The sequence below is a fragment of the Pectinophora gossypiella genome, chromosome Z (assembly GCF_024362695.1).
Source record: "Pectinophora gossypiella chromosome Z, ilPecGoss1.1, whole genome shotgun sequence".
NCBI classification, from domain to species: Eukaryota; Metazoa; Arthropoda; class Insecta; order Lepidoptera; family Gelechiidae; genus Pectinophora; species Pectinophora gossypiella.
The window spans coordinates 22,361,089-22,382,858 of NC_065433.1; the positions used below are offsets into that span (position 1 = coordinate 22,361,089).

Consider the following 21,770-nt stretch of genomic DNA (forward strand, 5'->3'; position numbering starts at 1 on the left):
AGTTTATGGTGAAGTATTTTTTGTTTGTGCTACGATACTAATAAAACGAGGGGTTTCTGTGAGCATCATGTCGGTTATCGTTTACGTAGATATGTGCTGTAATGATGTGGTCTCTTCTAGGCTTCTATCGTTCTGCCTATTAGACGCGTTGTTTTAAAAAGTAAATTAAACTTTTAGAACGTCATATGATTGGCGAGGGTCTATGGCGCACGCCGATCGCCTGACGCGGTTTTTGCTCGCTCTTTGCTACAACACATAACATAAACAACCTATATATATGCCCCACTGCTGGCTTCCCCTCAATCAACCGGAGGGGTGTACGGAGCATTCTCCACCACACTGCTCTACTGCGGGTTGGTGGAGGTGTTTTTGCGGCTAATAGCAGGGACCAACGGCTTAACGTGCCTTGCTTACTTACTTTTTCAGACAAACAGGTGATTCAATTCTGAAAAGTCCTTACCAGACAAAGGACAGTCTCACAAAGTGATTTCCACAATGTCTCCCCATCGGGAATCTCTATTTGCAAAGTTGTCCCTTATTTATATTTTAAATTAGTAAAACCACAAGTCATGTTATGCAGACTCTGCGACGCTAGCGCCGCAACAGTGGGATTCGTTACGTGACGCGGACTCTAGGCACCTAATTGAAATCTGAAAATTCTGAAAACTGTCTTAAGATTCTGGAAACTGAAAATTCTGGAAACTAACTGTAAATTCTGACACCGCGTACGATGCTGAAGAATTTTGATTTGTATTCAACATTACTACGAACGGTAGGACAGTCAACCGTAAGTACTTAAATGTTTAAACAAATAAACTGCACGCGTTTCTGCTGCTACGTGTTTGTATAAATGTTTCTTTCTTTCTTTCTTTCCTTCTTTCTTTACTAACATATTTATTTCGTAAGTTTCGTAACTCACTTTGATGGCAGTGGCTTGATGAAGTGTTCGATGAACTCCCGTTTCACCTCCAGCAAGATATGGAACTCCGACGTGTTGGTGGCCCAGTCCGCAAAATGTGCAAGTTTCTACAAAAGTAAATAACATAACTTAATTGAGATAGTCAGAGGATAGAGTTGCCACGAATAGTGATTTGGCCGAATACCGAATATTCGGCAATGCTGACGGTGAAGTGGCGAATATTCGGCCGCCGAATGTTCGGCACAATATACATCCTAGGTGAGTGAGTAAACAATAAAAAAGTCGCAATCTGTCTCCGTCGTTGCGATGTACACGAGAGCAGGGGCGGTATGACTATTTATGTCAATGAGGGACTTTCCAGGCTGCCTTCTCCCAAAAAATAAAGATGGCGCTGTACAGAGTTGCCTTTGTAACCTTCTAATTTGATGGATAACAGACATATTATGAATCTTTTATCTTTGTTTTTGGGTAAAAATTATGATCCTCGTTATTACACCCAGGCATAACACATCATCCATCCATTATTATTCTCAAAATAAAGAGAAGCAATAAAATAGTATGCATTATTTGACCGAATACCGAATACCAAAACGAGTGGCCGAATAGACCGAATACCGAATAGTAATTAGTAGCCGAATATTCGTGGCATCTAGTCAGATAAACTAATTACCCACATCTCACCGAGCTTTCTATTACACCAACGTGATAAGTGGTGTGCCATATGATGGTCAAGCCAACGGTGTTAGTGGAAATTAATAACCATTGTTTATTATTATTTATTTTTTCTATGGACGTTATTATGGTCTGAAAATAAATTATTTGAATTTGAATTGGTGCAAGTCCAGTACCGGGGTTCGAATTCAAACCGGCTGCGGCGCACCACGATTGAGAAGCACGCCAGTGTAGTGGTACACTGGCCATAGAGACCACAAAAAAAGGAAATAAATTGTACTAAGTAGGTAAATAATCCTTCTACGTTCGAATGAGAGCGAATAAAAAACAAAGAATGCGTCCAGCCGCTTCTCTTCCAGGGTATGTCGTAAAACCCGACGGATTAATTGCTGCGATTGGCTGTTCACCTGCCACTGTCGCCATGCGGTTATTAAACTTTGGATTTTGATCTCAAAAGCGGCGGAAAATTGTCTAATGATTGCTTGTGGCTCTACCTGCCCATTAGGGATTACGGGCGTGTGTACAAACTCAAACATTACGAATAAGTCCCCGGTTCCTATTCTGTGTGCGTTGAGCTTTAATTAGGTATTCCCTTTCGCAAGGCACCGCGTCTGGAGAGGCCTTTATGTTATTGTATTAAGGCCCAATTGAGTAATTCATTTATCATCGCTGTCTTATTACGGCTGAATTAAGTGGATTATTTCGAAGCCGATTGTTTACACAATGTTTTCCCGATGGGATTTGATAGGTTGCCTCTTCAATATATTAGGCCTGCCATAAGGGTTGTATAATAAACTGTCGACTTTTAAAAATCGCTTAGGTACAAAGTGAAAATATAATGCATATAAAAAGTGAGTCAAATATAAAGTGAGTCTAGCAGTCTGGACACTCCATACAAAAATCTCTTTCTTGCCGTATGCCTTCTAACCTAACCTGTGTGCGAGCGAGACTCAGTCCGCGCTCTCATCCGTCCAATTTAAGACTAAAGTAAGACTCAGAGGGGGTGAGGTCGGCGCCCTATACGAAATGGTGCGGGAGGGGGGAGGGGAGATTGGGTATTATTCTTTATTCAAATTCAAAATATTTTTATATCAGACATTAACACATCCATAGGGGTTAGTATGACATAAAAATTAATAGCTAGTGTTAGCTTAATAATTTATAAATAAGAGCTGGGTTTCGGCAATATATCTGAGCCTTTGTCCAATGCTAAAAAAAAATGAACTCTGGGCACAGGCTGCTACAATTTTCAGAAGGCTGTATGCCACGAACTCTTTACATCAAGGATGCTACTCTCTTTCTCATTATAGCAGGAAAGCCATCTACATGGGCATTATTCTATGCCAAAAGTTCGCTCACCTCAAAAAAGTTGTCGAAGTCCTGGTCGCAGATGACGTCATCGCGGTCGTGGTCTAGCAGCTCGGTGAAGAACAGCGTGAACTTGTCGGTCTGCACAGAGGACAAGGTCGCCAACGGCTGATCGTCCTCCAGGTCGAGACACTCCAGGTCCTCACTGCAGCGGTTCACCCACGTCGCTGGGAAGTGGATAATTTATAGTTAGGTATTTTTCCATCGTGTGGGTTGTGAGGTGGAGTACCAATCTCATCAAGTCTGGTGGCAGGGTTACTATTCAGCTGCCAAAGGCCCCTAATATGGCCCATTCAGTAACCGGGACCAACGACTTACGTGCCTTCCGAAGCACGGATCATCTTACTTTCGGACAATCAGGTGATCAGTCTGTAATGTCCTAACCAAACTAGGGACCTTAGTTATTTTTGTGTATACCACTGGGAATCGAACCCAGGACCCCCGGATCGTGAGCCCAACGCTGGCCCGCGGAGGTCCTTAGGTAATAGGTATCTCAAGCAGGATTTTCGCGCTTACGCGGAGATTTCAAGTTGCCCCCAAGTTGTAGGCACTTGTTTCATTCATGCATGCGCTCATGATCTCTACATTTCATTCGGTACATTTTATTTCAAATCAAATCAAAAATCATTTATTTCAAACATGATGGTCCATATTATATTAATTAATTACACACTTAACAAATAAAATAAAATTAAAATCAGAATTAAAACCTAAATTAAAATTAAAATACAATAAAATTAAAATTACATAATTACTAATTCAATTTTGAAAAATAATTATATTTACAAATAAATATTTGCTAGTCTCTTTCTCGCTAGGCTTTAGGTTCTCTATCGTTCTGCTTCCTGTCTACGCACCATACTAGAGCGTAAAACTTTAAGCAACATCGAATGTGTGACCGTTTAGCAGGTTTCATGTCAGGTTCCTCCGTTTTTCAAAGGGTATTCGTAGGTAAAAACGGTCGGTACTCGTAAAAGCGAAATTAGAGCTAGGTTGGCAGCTCTAAAATTGTCCATCAATCCGCAGTGGAGTAGCGTGGTGGAGTATGCTCTCAGAAAAACAAAACAAGTACAATGACAATAATCTTATGAAGTTATGACTCATAGTAAAGTTTCTAGCACTTGTCAACGTAATTTGAGCACTCCATTCGATAGTCTTATGCTAAAACCAGTTTATGCTAGTTCATGAACTGTAAGGCAAACGTCGTATTCGATTTTCGATCGACTTCCTAGTCTATTGTACTACCTACTCTAATCTACATGTGAATGCCAACTCGAATAGTGACTGACAATATCTTTATATTCTCGAAATTCTGGTTACGTTATGTTTGTCGAGTTGATTTGGTTGTTACAAAGCAAAGTTTAGGGTATTTATTGGTTTAATTATTTTAGTATATCAGCATTATATATGTGTGTCAAGATAATGGGTGAAAGTTCCTTAGAACTAGATATAAAATGAGTTTGAAATACCATCTAACATACTGGTGCAAAAAACTTCTCCACATTTTCGGTATAGACTTCCAAGGTAGCTTCCAAGAGATATTACGCAAAATATTTTTGAAGTTATGATTACTAGAAGTTAATGTTAAGTTTTCTATTAATAATGTAGTACGGTCTGGGTGCCATAGACTTATAGAACCTTCGTGCGAATGCGGACTAAAGAATTCTTTATTATTTATTTATTTATTTATTTGTACACAATGAAACAAACACAAAAAACATACGAAGAAAACAGATAGTACAGGCAAGCTTATCTCTAAACAAAGAGATTTCTTCCAGCTGACCTACGTGACAAGAGAGACTTTCAACGTAAAATATTATATAGATAGACATACATACGCGCACAAATTATTTAGAAATTACTTAATTACTTATACTAATATAAGACACAATATTATTTATTTATTATTTTCCCTATTAAACATGCATCTAAGCAACAATGTCCTCGACAATGTTACCTTGACTACTGCATTTACTGTCTGTGCAAGCTCGACATTTTGCCATAAGTGTTTGCAGACAAAGGATGGTTCGACGGAAGTCGCAGATCCAATTTGTCTCCAAGTTGAGGTTACAAAGTTCAGTCCCTGCATCCGGTATTTTAGATAGATGCACTGGCCGTTACCCTGGCATAGACTAAAGAATAATACTTATAGAACTGTACTCTCCGTCCTGCAGCAATTGTCTACTTGACAGTTGTAACTGGGGAATGCAATCCTGACTCGAGATCGCAAATTCGAGACCCTGCGGGATTGGAACTATCAATCCCGCGAGATCCCGAAACTTTCGAGATCTCATCTTGTGGCTAGAAACGATGAAAACTGCTTGTTTGTGATGATGAGGTTAATTAAAACAAAATATTTTTTGAAAGAAGAGCCTTGATTCTTAAATATTACTAACTAAATTAAGTTTTCATTGGAAATCAGCATAATCAAAACAAAAAGTTATAACTCAAAGAGATTCGCCCAATCCCTCAATCTCGAATGGGATCTCGCCATATTATGCTTAGGGATTGATCCTGAAAAGTTAGGCGAGGTCTCGTGAGATCGCGATTGCATTCCCTAGTTGTAACAATAAAGTATGAAATATGTCGGATATGGTATGTCGGATGTGGATATGGTATTTATATAATACCAGACTTTGGTACCAGGTGAGAGCCCTCAGCGCTCCCCATTTGTCTGGCCAAGTAGTCAATGCAATCTGCGGCAAATCTGCAATAAGTCACGTCAGTAAAAAAAGAATATCGAGAGAAGTTCTTGGTACAAGTAGTAGGACGAAAATTGCAGATTTAACGAACATTAGTTGCAGTCGAGTTCTGGGAACTCGTATGTAGTAGATATACTTACTACCTACGAGTTCCCAGAACCGTAGTTAGTATACCTACTACCTAGAATACATAACACACATAAACAACCTATATACGTCCCACTGCTGGGCACAGGCCTCCCCTCAATCAACCGGAGGGGGTATGGAGCATACTCCACCACGCTGCTCCAATGCGGGTTGATGGAGGTGTTTTTACGGCTAATAGCCGGGACGAACGGCTTAACGTGCCCTCCGAAGCACGGAATCATCTTACTTTTTCGGACAATCAGGTGATTCAAGCCTGGCCAAACAAAGGACAGTCTCACAAAGTGATTTCGACAATGTCCCCATCGGGAATCGAACCCGGACTTCCAGATCTAACCACTAGACCACAGAGGCTGTTCTTCTGGCAATAATTATGTTATTTAACTTATTTTGCTAATTATTTTCTTTTAAGTCGTTGGACTCGGCTACTAAGTAGCCATAAAACACCTCCGCCAACCAGCAGTGGAGCATGCTTCATACCCTTCATCTCAACTGTGGATGTTTTATGTACTTACGTGTTTATGGTTATTTATGCTTATGTATTTATTATTTTAAAGTGTCTATCTCGACGACGTTGCACATAATATTATTATGATGGTTGAATATGTTTAGCATTAGACGTATAAGTAAGTACCGAAATACCTACTAATAATGTCGTATTTATTCCAATTTTTTTTCAGTATTCTTTTATTTCATCTTCACGTGTCCCAGTGGACACGTTAAACGAACACTAGGTACATGTAAGTGATGCACATACACTAAGTGTTAGTGACACTACAACCAAAACTTTGAGGGATGATCAGACCATGAGTCTTGAGGATATCAAGTTGAATTTTTCGTCGCAAAAGTATGGAACTGAAAATAATTTAAAAATTGGTAATATTAATAGTCAAGTTATTCTCTAGATGCATTATGGTAAATTCTTATCTTATCTTATTTAGCCTATTCGATCCCACTGCTGGGCAAAGGCCTCCCCTTGATTTTTCCACTCCTCTCGACTTTACGCAATCTCCGGCCAATCCTTCCGATAAGCATTGAGGTTGTCACACCATCTTTTACGCGGTCTTCCTCGACTTATATGCCCGCTTTGAGGTCCAGAGAGTAACGACCCGTGCCCATCGCTCCGGATGCATCCGACAAACGTGTCCAGCTCAGTCCCACTTCAGTTTGGCGGACTTTTCCCCCACATCAGTGATACCCGTTTTGGAGCGCAGTGTAGTGGTAAATGGTAAATTACTTAGTTCAATTAGATGACGAGTCTATTTAATTAAGTGCACTCTTGAGTTCTGTTCCGGAACCTATCGAGCTGCATAGAGAGGTCCTGGTTAGCAGGCACAGAGCTAATTTGAAAACTTTTCTTGAAACGACGTTCTCCAAATATTACGTTACTTACGTAGAATATAATTTGTTCCTCAACAGGCTCCGTGGTCTAGTGGTTAGAGTGTTGGGTTCACGATCAGGAGGTCCGGGTTCGATTCCCGACGGGGACATTATTGAAAACACTTTGTGAGACAGTCCTTTGTTTGGTAAGCACGTTCTAGGCTTGAGGCACTTGATTCCGTGTTTCGGAGGGTACGTTAAGTCGTTGGTTCTGGCTATTAGCCGTAAAACACCAGTACCAACCCGCAGTGGAGCAGCCTGGTGGAGTATGTTCTATACCCCCTCCGGTTGATTGAGGGGAATATGTGCCCAGCAGTGGGATGTATATAGGTTGCTTATTTGTACAATTTGTTGGAATATCATTAGGCTCGCTATGTTTGTTTTTATTGTATTCAAATCTGGCGATACGGCTCACTACCTTATACGTTGGTCTAACAGAAAACACGGTGAGGTGTGGGTACTTAATTCATCTTGCGAGGGATGTACCTCTGACTACCCCAATTGGGATATAGTCGTGAGTGCAACGTTTATGGGCAATAGAAATTTGCGTGTACATTCGCAGAGAACATTTTGGACACTGAAGTCTCAGTACTATACTTAAATAGGCGACAATTTATTTTATGATAAGCATTATGCTTCGGCGGATAAATGAGGAATACGGGACAGTGAAGGTTCTTGCTTGACCAGCTTAAAAAGTGTTTAAAAAGTAAACAGCTCTACAAATACCCTACCTATAGCAAGAAGTATCAGAGTCCATCAGATCAGTATCAATAATAACAATAAAGGCTATTCCATCAATCACCATCTCTTTAGCATTATCCCGTTTTTCACAGGGTCCGCTTAGTTAGCTAACCTGAAGATTTCACACGTCCGGTTTCTACAGAAGCAACTGCCTGTCTGACCTTCCAACCCGCGAAGGGTAAAGCAAACAAATTCTACAAACTTTGGATTAGACCTGTGCTGGATTCGAACCTGTGACGTCAAAGTGAGAGACAAGCGTTTTACCAACTGGGCTACCACGGCTCTCGGCTATAAAGTAACAATCGGTCCATAATTAAGCTTTAAATGTTTTCAATTTGAAAATAAATGGATATTGGATAGAGCAATAGAAATGTAATTGAAAATATGCCTGGGGGCATCGTACTGTTTGGTAACTGATAGTAAATACCTACTGTTGGATTGGGTTCGCAGTGCTGTGAAGTTTATTTCATAACAATTCATGTTTGGACGCCCGCCCCGTAGTTCAGAATTTCTATTCCTAGTATTTGAATGTACCGAAAGCTTGCACTACCAGGAAATGCAGCCAGTTCTCGCGCAAACTTTTCCTTCACCAGCGCCGCTAGTAATAAATACATGCGCTTCATATTCCTTTCTTCGCTTCTGTCTGCTTCCAGGGTTTATTATATTATTTTGTGAAAACTGTATGTTTTGAGGGAGCTCATCTTTATAATAAGTTACCATCCTACATAAAAAATACTACGTCACTAAATATCTTCTAATCCCAGTTGCGTAAACATATCATGTGTATCATAGAACAATCTTGTAAAACTTTAAGTAACTAAATGAACATCCCTTATCTATGAACGCTAATCCCTTCGTTTAACTAGTATGTCGATAAGCAATAGTCATACTTCACTCACACTTGTAAACAATGTATCAAAGCGATGTCTTTCTTATTTTTGATAAGTTTTTATATGCATACAGCGGCTTCCGAATACATCCCGCTTAGGGACGGTACTGAAAAGTATCGGCGTCCGAAAGACGTAATATACGATCACGACGACCCGATTACTCTAGCCATAGAGACAGCCAATCAGCCTGCGACACCAAACACTTCAGGACCCCGATACCGACCCCGATACAGAGCCTTCAGCGCTCCCCATTTGTCCGGCCAAGTAGTTAATGCCATCTGCGGCAAATCTATACTTATAATAAATCTGTAGAGAGGTCAATTCTGTACATTAAATATTTTTTCAAAATAACTATCAGGGGGTGATAAGTGATCGATACTGATGCCAAAAATGCAATCAGTAAAATTTTTGTCTGTCTGTCTGTCTGTCTGTCTGTCTGTCTGTATGTTCCTTATAGAAACAAAAACTACTGGACGGATTTTAATGAAACTTGGTACAATTATTCTTCACACTCCTGGACAGGTCATAGTATACTTTTCATCACGATACAATCAATAGGAGCAGAGTAGTGAAGGGAAATCCTTTTGTATGAAAAATCTAAACCACTCAAGTTAGACGTTTGAAATTTGGCATGCAGGTACCTTAGATACCGTAGAGGTGCACTAAGAAAGGAATTCCCGAAATTCCTACGGGAACGGGAATTAGCGGGAAAATCCTTTTGTATGAAAAATCTAAACCACTCAAGTTAGACTTTTGAAATTTGGCATGCAGGTACCTTAGATAACGTAGAGGTGCACTAAGAAAGGAATTCCCGAAATTCCCACGGGAACGGGAATTAGCGGAAAAATATTTTTGTATGAAAAATCTAAACCATTCAAGTTAGATGTTTGAAATTTGTCATGCAGGTACCTTAGATACCGTAGAGGTGTACTAAGAAAGGAATTCCCGAAATTCCTACGGGAACGGGAATTAGCGGGAAAATCCTTTTGTATGAAAAATCTAAACCACTCAAGTTAGACGTTTGAAATTTGGCATGCAGGTACCATAGGTACCGTAGAGGTGCACTAAGAAAGGAATTCCCAAAATTCTCACGGGAACGGGAATTAGCGGGAAATACCTTTTGTATGAAAAATCTAAACCACTCAAGTTAGACATTTGAAATTTAGCATGCAGATACCTTAGGTACCGTGGAGGTGCACTAAGAAAGGAATTCCCGAAATTCTCACGAGAACGGGAATTAGCGGGAAAATCCTTTTGTATGAAAAATCTAAACCATTCAAGTTAGACGTTTGAAATTTGTCATGCAGGTACCTTAGGTACCGTGGAGGTGCACTAAGAAAGGAATTCCCGAAATTCCCACGGGAACGGGAATTAACGGGAAAATCCATTTGTATGAAAAATCTAAACCATTCAAGTAAGATGTTTAAAATTTGGCACGCAGGTACCTTAGACACCGTAGAGGTGTACTAAGAAAGGAATTCCCGAAATTCCTACGGGAACGGGAATTAGCGGGAAAATCCTTTTGTATGAAAAATCTAAACCACTCAAGTTAGACGTTTGAAATTTGGCATGCAGGTACTTTAGTAAACTTAAAGCTTAGTTGCAACAGGATATTACAAAATTCCCACGGGAACGGTAGTTAGCGGGAAAAAACATTTGTATGAAAAAATCAAATCTAAATAAAAGGAGAAACTGACTGACTCAGTGACTGACATATCAACGCATAGCCTGAACGGCTAAATGTAGGCATTTGAAATTTGGAAGGGACGTAGCTTAGGTACCGTAGAGGTGCACTAAGAAAGGAATTCCCGGAATTCCCACGGGAACGGAAATTAGCGGGAAAATCCTTTTGTATGAAAAATCTAAACCGCTTAAGTTAGACGCTTGAAATTTGGCATGCAGGTACCTTAGTTAACTTAAACCTTAGTTGCAACAGGATATTGCAAAATTCCCACGGAAACGGGAGTTAGCGGGAAAAAAACATTTGTATGAAAAAATCGAAACCGCGTAAGATAGATGTTTTCAATTCAATTCAATTAAATTATTTATTGCATTCCATGTAGTACAATGGGGTGTTACATAGGCATAGGAACTAAAACATGGACCCTGTAGGGCACAGCAACGTTGAAGGGAAGAGAGGAAGTGTGTATTAAAATTAAAACTCAATGAACAATCAATTAAAAAAAAATCAATTCAATCAATTGATTCAATCTAGCATGCATGCATACCTTAGTAAATATAAAGTTTATTTTTGGCTGTATTTTGAAAAATGGGAGTTATTGGGAAAAAAATTGTATGAAAAAATCTAAACTGCATAAGTTAGATGCTTGAAATTTGATATGCACTCCCACACACACAAAGATCTCTCTCTTATATAACACGCCACGCGGACGAAGTCGCGGGCAAAAGCTAGTCTACAATAAGTCACGTCAAAAAAAAATGCATACCCTCTGTGCCTGCCCAACGGCACTTTATTTATTATTCGTTAAAATATGTAGTTCTCATATTAAGTGACTATGTATACTTTTTTATGAGAATAAAGTTCTTTAAACTGATTTGTTCTAGCTAAATATTGTATAAAACTTAAATTATATTTTTATGATACTGCGTGTGGCGTCGCTGCAATAAAGTAAATATATTTTTATTACAATCTGGTATTGATGATCCCATCAAAAACATAAATGTGAAATGAGAGCCAAGTTCAATATTACGATATACCTATGCCTTGGTTGTTCATTTCAACGACAAAAGTAGTGAGATCTAAATGTGTGCCAAGTTCAATGGTCAGTCCTGAAATTTACTTATAACAACATAAAACATAATTTCTTCTTATAACTTAAGATAATATATTGTAGCCTAAGGTCCGACTTGGTAGTTTTTAAATACATGGTGCTGCTCGCCAGTTCTGTTATCTACTTGAACTTGGCTTGATACGCTGCCGCGTGTCTAGATGTCTTCCGCTTCTATTATCATTAGCGATATCTTTCCGATAGAATAAGTGACGATCAATACAATTTGCTTAGTTTATCCCACATCGATGTGTATGTCATTAAAGTAGTGGGTAAGTTGGTATAAAACTTAAGTTTTCCGACAACCAATACCCGAAAATTTTTTTCAACTAAGTATTATCTATGTTTAGCTGGCCTTTTCCACTCAGGCAAAATACAAATATTTAGGTATACAGCCTATCAGAAATAAAGTCTTTTATAAGGGATTTAACCATATAAGTTGTTGTATAGTCGCAGGTATAGTCTGCAACTCGTGTAGTGCATTGAAAGGCGACTGCTGACTATTAATTAAAAGTTTATTATCAAGCCTTCTCCATCGCTTAACTACCGCCGATACACAATAGAAGATCCTTACACATACCCATTCTATACTATAGAAAAGTTCTACAACTAACTACGTAATATCGTCATAAAATAGCTTTACTGTTTATACAGCCGTACAAAAAACTCACTCCTGTAATTCCTTATGGGTTAGGCAGAGCCACAAGGAACCAGTGTTGCAGCCACTGTTGATTCAAAGTCCTAAGATGGATATGATGAACCTCAAGGTGAGAAGGGATCAGTCTCTCGCCTATAATATCTAATTGTTTATTATTTACAAAGGACACAATAGGTTAGTATCCTACTAGTCAAATCAGTTACTTTTTATTATAAAACACAAAATTACTATGGAATTTGTATACCCGACACCGATCCCGCCGCCATGGTCGACGATTTCCCTCAATCAGCGCTTATCGCTATCGACCCTCTAGGGTCGATTAACTATTTCAATTATTTTTCCTCTCAGACGACGCGACGCCCTGAGCTGAGGTTCGCGCCCAACAGGGCAACCTCAGGCCTGTTGTCTTGTTGTACCGGGTGAGAGCCTTCAGCGCTTCCCATTTGTCCGGCCAAGTAGTTAATGCCATCTGTGGCATCTCTACAATAAGTCACGTCAAAAAAAATCTAGGTAAGTAATATGTTACGTTATGTCTCGCGGTTGGCACACAGCTGTAGCAGCAGGCTGAGGTAGGTTATGACAGGGTAGTGAATTACATTTGTAATTCTCGTCCCACCGGATACGTCTGGAATACAATTGGATTTGTACGAGATGAGGAAGTTGCAAGCTTCGTATTGGATCCCGATTGAATTTTTATTGTAGGTATTTTTAATTGTTAACCGACGAGGTGGCTCAAAGTGTCAGGACCCTGATACCGACGATTTCCCTTCAGCGATTTTAGCTATCAGTGTACTGTGGTCGATTAATTCTTTCAAAAATAATCACCTCAGACGCCTTGACCGAGGTTTGCCCCCAACTAAGCACCCTTCTAGCCTCTTGTCTTAAATTTTGTACAGCGTGAGAGACCCTCAGCGCTCCCCATTTGTCCAGCCAAGTAATTAATGCCATATGCAGCAAACCTACGATAAGCCACGTAAAAAACAAAACGTCTGTCTATATTGTCTAAGTATTAGATAAGTTATATACGTATGGGATAGAAGCAGACTTATTTTTGTGAGATGTTTAATAGCTGGTAATCGAAACTGGACCTTTATACATGTAGGAAAGTGAGAATACTATGGAAGGATAATGAATGGGAATTTGATTGTTTATGGTATGAATGGAGGATGGTTATGGTGAATGGGACGTAAGGCAGTTTAAAAAGTAAGAAAGGGGAGTCTATATGGTGCGATGTCGGTCGGGTTAGAGGATTTTGTTAAAATATAAGGAGTAAAGTATCCCGTGTTATTTATATATCCCACATACATAGCAAAAAGTTTTAAGTAAGTATGTGTAAGTAATAACAGTAGTATGAACAGCCTTTGTGGTCTAGAGGTTAGAGCGTTGTGCTCACGATTTGGAGGTCACGAGGAAATCGCACCTGGGATTTCCGAAGTCACTATGTGAGACTGTCCTTTGTTTGGTAAGGACACTGCAGGCTTGAATCACCTGATTGTCTGAAAAAGTAAAACTATTTCGTGGTTCGGAGGGCATGCTGAGCAGTCGGTCCCGGCTGTTAGCCGTAAAACCACCTCCACTAACCCGCAATGGAGCAGCATGGTGTATGTTAATACCCGTTTCGGTTGGTTGAAGGGAGGCTTGTGCCTAGCAGTGGGACTTATATAGACTACTTATTTATGTTTATGTTATGTTATGAAGAATGTTCCGTGTAGCATATATGAAACTTTGAAGTTATGTACGACAGGGTAGTGCATTACAGCTATTGTATTATTTGCTACGGTAACTATACCTCTAAACTAAATTGAACAGGAACAATATAATTGCCCTCAAGTGCAAAATAGCTAGGGGAGTTGCTATATTCTGTTAAATATACATACATAAACAGCCTGTATACGTCCCACTGATGGGCACAGGCCTCCCTTCAATCAACCGGAGGGGGTATGGAGCATACTCCACCACGCTGCTCCACTGCCGGTCGGTGCAGGTGTTTTACGGCTAATAGCCGGGACCAACGGCTTAACGTGCCGATTTCGACAATGTATTTAATCTTTAATTAGAATAAATTATTATTAATAAGCAACATTATTTTACAGGTTTAGTTAGGTAGGTAGTTTTTGTTATAGTTATTCTAGGTTTTTAAGTACATAGCTCTTGAACAGATAAGTTCATGGGGATCCCTTGCGGGATCGGGTTAGGGGAGCCTACAATGGACCAAATGTTCTAACGTATATAAGATATAAAAAAATAATGTTTTATTTCGGACAACAAAAATGATCCATCTATAGTAATTCCTACAAAAGAAGAAATGTAACTATCATTCCTTCTGATTGAAGAGGGAGCAAAAAGTCATGATTAATATATTTATTATTTAATGCAATAAAGTACGTATCTAAAGGTTGCTACATAGCAACCTTGTTTACCTACCTACACTTACATAGGTGTTGTAGGTAGGTAAACAATTATTTTGTGCCTATTTTAGTGTTGTAATCGCAACCTGTTTGGGTGCCTAATAAGTAATTAAATAATATGATTTGCGAAGTTCTTGGACCGGAGACTCGCCCGGCGTGTCACCGTGGCGATGTTACGGAATTAGGCCAAACAACCCACGTTGACCTGATTTGATTTTTCGATAACCTCAAGAACTTTTGAGCCGCACTTACAACAGACAACTCCATGTCAAGTTTACACTGTACCCCCCGGACACATCATACAAAAACCTTGTAATACACATACGCTACACTAAGACTTATCTTACACGCGTTTCTATGTGTGTGACGTCTGACGCCCATATGATTGAGGACTAAAGTAAAACTGAGGGGGGTGAGGTAAACTTAGCTCAGGCGCTGGTCGGGAGCGGAGAGTTGCCGTTCTATATGTTACTATTCTTTATTCTATGACTAGTCTGTACTGTATAGTCTACACACATACACGTAAAATATAAAAAATAGAAAAAAAAATATTGTTAAGTTTATTGTAAATTTTATTTTAAAGTTTATTGTCATAGAAAAAGATCGACACAACATTGGGTATTACAGCTAGGACACACAGAAGTATAACCCTGCTACCTGAACTAGGAGACCTGTATCTCAGGAAGCAGTGTTCAGCAATTATTATATTACTAGCTTTTGCCCGCGACTTCGTCCGCGTGGCGTGTTATATAAGAGAGAGATCTTTGTGTGTGTGGGAGTGCATATCAAATTTCAAGCATCTAACTTATGCAGTTTAGATTTTTTCATACAATTTTTTTCCCAATAACTCCCATTTTTCAAAATACAGCCAAAAATAAACTTTATATTTACTAAGGTATGCATGCATGCTAGATTGAATCAATTGATTGAATTGATTTTTTTTTAATTGATTGTTCATTGAGTTTTAATTTTAATACACACTTCCTCTCTTCCCTTCAACGTTGCTGTGCCCTACAGGGTCCATGTTTTAGTTCCTATGCCTATGTAACACCCCATTGTACTACATGGAATGCAATAAATAATTTAATTGAATTGAATTGAAAACATCTATCTTACGCGGTTTCGATTTTTTCATACAAATGTTTTTTTCCCGCTAACTCCCGTTTCCGTGGGAATTTTGCAATATCCTGTTGCAACTAAGGTTTAAGTTAACTAAGGTACCTGCATGCCAAATTTCAAGCGTCTAACTTAAGCGGTTTAGATTTTTCATACAAAAGGATTTTCCCGCTAATTTCCGTTCCCGTGGGAATTCCGGGAATTCCTTTCTTAGTGCACCTCTACGGTACCTAAGCTATGTCCCTTCCAAATTTCAAATGCCTACATTTAGCCGTTCAGGCTATGCGTTGATATGTCAGTCACTGAGTCAGTCAGTTTCTCCTTTTATTTAGATTTGATTTTTTCATACAAATGTTTTTTCCCGCTAACTACCGTTCCCGTGGGAATTTTGTAATATCCTGTTGCAACTAAGCTTTAAGTTTACTAAAGTACCTGCATGCCAAATTTCAAACGTCTAACTTGAGTGGTTTAGATTTTTCATACAAAAGGATTTTCCCGCTAATTCCCGTTCCCGTGGGAATTTCGGGAATTCCTTTCTTAGTACACCTCTACGGTGTCTAAGGTACCTGCGTGCCAAATTTTAAACATCTTACTTGAATGGTTTAGATTTTTCATACAAAAGGATTTTCCCGTTAATTCCCGTTCCCGTGGGAATTTCGGGAATTCCTTTCTTAGTGCACCTCCACGGTACCTAAGGTACCTGCATGACAAATTTCAAACGTCTAACTTGAATGGTTTAGATTTTTCATACAAAAGGATTTTCCCGCTAATTCCCGTTCTCGTGAGAATTTCGGGAATTCCTTTCTTAGTGCACCTCCACGGTACCTAAGGTATCTGCATGCTAAATTTCAAATGTCTAACTTGAGTGGTTTAGATTTTTCATACAAAAGGTATTTCCCGCTAATTCCCGTTCCCGTGAGAATTTTGGGAATTCCTTTCTTAGTGCACCTCTACGGTACCTATGGTACCTGCATGCCAAATTTCAAACGTCTAACTTGAGTGGTTTAGATTTTTCATACAAAAGGATTTTCCCGCTAATTCCCGTCCCGTGGGAATTTCGGGAATTCCTTTCTTAGTACACCTCTACGGTATCTAAGGTACCTGCATGACAAATTTCAAACATCTAACTTGAATGGTTTAGATTTTTCATACAAAAATATTTTTCCGCTAATTCCCGTTCCCGTGGGAATTTCGGGAATTCCTTTCTTAGTGCACCTCTACGTTATCTAAGGTACCTGCATGCCAAATTTCAAAAGTCTAACTTGAGTGGTTTAGATTTTTCATACAAAAGGCTTTTCCCGCTAATTCCCGTTCCCGTAGGAATTTCGGGAATTCCTTTCTTAGTGCACCTCTACGGTATCTAAGGTACCTGCATGCCAAATTTCAAACGTCTAACTTGAGTGGTTTAGATTTTTCATACAAAAGGATTTCCCTTCACTACTCTGCTCCTATTGATTGTAGCGTGATGAAAAGTATACTATGACCTGTCCAGGAGTGTGAAGAATAATTGTACCAAGTTTCATTAAAATCCGTCCAGTAGTTTTTGTTTCTATAAGGAACATACAGACAGACAGACAGACAGACAGACAGACAGACAGACAGACAGACAGACAAAAATTTTACTGATTGCATTTTTGGCATCAGTATCGATCACTTATCACCCCCTGATAGTTATTTTGAAAAAATATTTAATGTACAGAATTGACCTCTCTACAGATTTATTATAAGTATAGATATTAAGTACCTAATTATAGTAGCCTAATAGTAAGGGTTACAGTTGTTATTACCTACTCCCAGTGTGTCTTAGTGAGAAAGTGAAATGTATTAAGGATATAAGCTTAAAATACAAAATTAATTATCATAAGCCTCTTTTTTCCAAATATACTAAAATTAGTAAGTGGGTACACAGTACAATGAAATTACCAGTGTGTTATACTAATAAGGGTGGTTTTAGTGCCAGTGCCTGAAATTTTATGTACTGCTGTCAAAGGTACGGACATAGGTGACCTATGTCAGGTAGGCTTTACAATGAATACTATACATATGATAAAGCTTTTTGCGGTTGCTACGCCAATCCCCTGTGCGTAAGCAAATCCGGATGTCACTAAAAGCGCCCTAAGTGACGTAGAGAAGAATACATATAGTACGAATAGTTTTTTTTATTTATTTAGATATAGAAGCTAGTCTAAGACGATCAAAAATCAATCTTATTTTACTTTTCAACGAATTTTCGAATTTTATTTTTGAATTAACAATGAGTACGACGTTTGACCGCTTTTATTGATGACGTCACAGAACAGTATATCCATACAAAATCAAAAACTTTAATTTTGACGTTTCGTAAAAAGTATCTCACTTGACTACGCTGCCAGCTTATTAGACGCGAACTGTGAAAATTAAGTCACAGTGGGGAGCAGTGGGGTTCAAAAGACTTCGCTTGGGTAACATATCTACGGATGGCAGTGATCCATCGTCGGGTGATCTTACTAGGGACGTGAAAAGGGCGGGTGTATTACTTATTAAACAAGTGTTGGGCCGGCGGGTGACCGGATTACAGCGTCGCACTGCGGTATCATTGTTCCCTCCAAATCCGGAATCGCCGCCGTCTTTCGACACACTCGGGCGCCATCTTTCGCTCGCGTGTTTTGTTTACGGTCACGTAGTCTACCTTGGAACGAACTTATGGGTTGCTCCCGTAGATATTGTATACATAGGTAGGTAAAGACTACACATTGACGTTATCGTACATGCGCATCTGAGTGTGTGACGTCTGACGTCATACGATTGAAGACTAAAGGGCTTATTAACACTTTCAAGGACAGAACGTCTAATGACGTTCCGATTCCAATGTGTCATACTATCTATTATGAACCATCAATGTCCCATAGTCTCTGCCCGTGAAAGGGTTAAACCTAGCTGTCCGACAGATTAGATGCGTCAAGGTCACGGGTGGTTACCATGGTCCCCACCAACTCCCGCTTGTCGATCAGTGTCGTGTAGCAGCAAATCGTGTGCGTGGTTACGCCGTAACCTTGACGCACGTAGTCTGTCGGACAGGTAGGTGTAATAAGCCCTTAAAGTAAGACCGAGGGGGGTGAGGTAAACCTAGCTCAGCATCTGGTGGGGAACGGAGGGTTGTCGTTTTATACGAAGTATTATTCCTTATTCTATGCCATAGTCTCTGCTTTTGTAGGTGTATCATAGTAATTACGCTTACTACGTAGCGCGCACCTGCCGCTCTAGTGCGATCTCTATGCTACCTAGGTATTCTTAGATCTTCGGTTTTTTACTAAGGAAAGATATCTATATTAGCAAAATTCCGATTCGATTTGTTGTATTTATGCGTTTTTAGTTCCAATTGTATTCCTGTATACGAAAATGTAATGATCTTTTAACTTTTTTATAATGAATGTGAAGATCTTTTAACTTGGGAATATAATTTGCGAAGTATTCGATCGTTTCGTATATGCACCAAAACGCATTACGGGGTTATTGGTGGAAATATTGCTTATCATGTTGTATATCACTACTCAAGACCTATAGTATTAGATTTCATGTACAGTATACTAATGTATATACATATGTACATAAACTCTGCGGCCCCAGGTGTAAATGTCTCAGTGCAGTCGGGGTTAAAGGCGAGGCTTAGGTCATGCACGAGACAAGATTAGTATTGTCATATCATGCGGCTACTAACGTATTAGGCTGCTGGAATTCAGTGTCTTATCTCACGGTTGCGCCACCAACTAAATGGGTACCTACTTCACTTGGTTGCGCAACCAATTTGTTGTCGGCAACCGATTCCCGATCAATATCCCGGTGGTGGCGCAACCATGGTGCCAGAATGAGGTAGGATCCCTAGGTTTGTAATTTCAATACCTCCGTTCGAAATATCGTCGTAATAGTCGTTATAGGCGTTTATGTTGTACGGAGTCCGTGGTCTATGGTTGAGAGACTCACGTTCCGGAGGTCCCAGGTTCGAATCCCGGTGTGGATATATCGTGGCCATATCATAGAATTGATCATTTCATGAAATGATCGACCATTTCATGAAATGGTCGTATTTCATGAAATAGAACAACATTCGTTGGCCACATCATGATGTGGTTTGGCCAGATCAATGAACACAAAACGTTTAACGATATGACCAACTAAATGCATGATTACTTCATGATATGGCCAAACGTTAGCGATCATATCGTAAAATAGTAACATTATCCACTGGTAGTGGTGCTGGTGTCGCTTTGTTTTTGTTTTGCATAATGGCGGCGGACAATAATTATTCTTGTGTGAATGCGAATAATACGAATAATAATGAGCAAATACAAGATAAAAGTGCAGTGAAGCAATGTTTTGACACTAAGGTGAAAAGAAAAACTCGTATTAACAGTAGACAGCAAGTTTATTTTTATTTTTAGGTTATATGGCAAATAATGAAGGTCGAGTGACCACGCTACGTCAATCAATGGACTATTATTTGATTTCAAAATATGATATAATTAAAACTGCGAATGAAGAGATATTAATTTTAAAAAAGAAAAATATAGACGATCCTACTGTCCGTAAAGTTTCTTTTATTGACGTGACTTATTGTAGATTTGCCGCAGATGGCATTAACTACTTGAAACGGGATCCTATTAAAACGCATAAATGTTTTTGTCATAATTTAAATTATCATAATCCTTTTTTTATAATTTTTACAAGGCATAACGGTAGGTTAGGGTGCGGCGGGGGTGGCCCTCGGGCCACCCCTACGCCGCCAGTATGTTTATCTTACACACGAAAAGTATACTGAATGATGACCAATGGCATGAAATAGTGTCAAAAAATATGACGACGACTTCAAAGCGAGATGCAGTTACGGCGTATATGTCAACTACATCAACACTCCGTTAATCGAAAATGACTTTTTAATTTTTATTTGACTTTTAAACATTTTTGTACTTTGTACTAGAGTAATACATTATTTCCTACCTTATTTCGCGTTTTTATTACACCACTTATCATGGACACCCTACATTAATGATATGGCCAAACGTGGATGGAAATATCATTAAACGCTGACGTTTAAACGATATGGTCAGTTGAAGTTGGCCATTTCATGAAATACGACCATTTCATGAAATGGTCGATCATTTCATGAAATGGTCAATTCTATGATCTGGCCACGACAGATATATCACTAAATTACGTTGTGATCGTTTAGTTGGTCATAGGGTAGACAAAAGACATGGGATACTTTCCAGGCAAGAACTAAGACACTCAGTGGACTCGACTAAGGGCACGTGGATGTTACCCCGTAGTTCGACCCGCTCCTCACTCGAGTGAAACTGACTCTAGAAATGCAGCTTGAGTTCACGTAGAAATTAGTTTCATTCTTATTAATACCGTTATGGTTTTACTTTTACTAGTGATCTATTGGTATCATTGAATAAGGATTGAGCCACTGTGGCGAGGTGAAATATATCCTTGTGTTCTTGAGATAACCCAAATACTTTATGGGTAGCTGCCTACGAACGCTTTAAGAGTTGTTTGGTTACAAAATAATACCACCTTTTTGATTCACGCTAACTATAAGCGTGTGTGGGACAATCCGCGATACAGGGTTTCCCTAGTGCGGGGTCCGCCAGTAATGTATGTAATACATGTTTAAGTTTTTTGATAAGTAAATAAACATACCAACCCGCAGCGGAGCAGCGTGGTGGAGTATGCTCCATACCCCCTCCGGTTGATTGAGGGGAGGCCTGTGCCCAGCAGTGGGACGTATATAGGCAGTTTATGATTAAATAAACACATTCTATTCTGTTCTATCTTAGGAAAGCCCCGCCCATGTAGGTAAAGATTATGAACCTTATCAACACGACAAAATATTTTTGGAGGGTTCATTTCTTCGTTCCGAATTTAAAAATTGTGGAATCGTAGCCCTTTTTAATGATCTTTTTGGCGAGAAGCTTTTAATGCAACTAACTGAAAACCACGATTG

The 21,770-nt window shown here is 39.3% G+C and overlaps 1 protein-coding gene across 2 annotated transcripts in view; it reads right to left on the bottom strand.

Moving 5' to 3' along the window:
- The window catches only part of LOC126379875 (uncharacterized), a 185,764-nt gene that overhangs the window by 7,839 nt on the left and 156,155 nt on the right, over positions 1 to 21,770 (bottom strand). For both annotated transcript variants that reach the window (XM_050028853.1, XM_050028852.1), the window contains exons 4-5: positions 2,951 to 3,126; positions 920 to 1,026 (exon numbers count right to left, since the gene is read on the bottom strand). In XM_050028853.1, the coding sequence (XP_049884810.1) occupies positions 920 to 1,026; positions 2,951 to 3,126 (283 nt within the window). The remainder of the gene's footprint in view (positions 1 to 919; positions 1,027 to 2,950; positions 3,127 to 21,770) is intronic.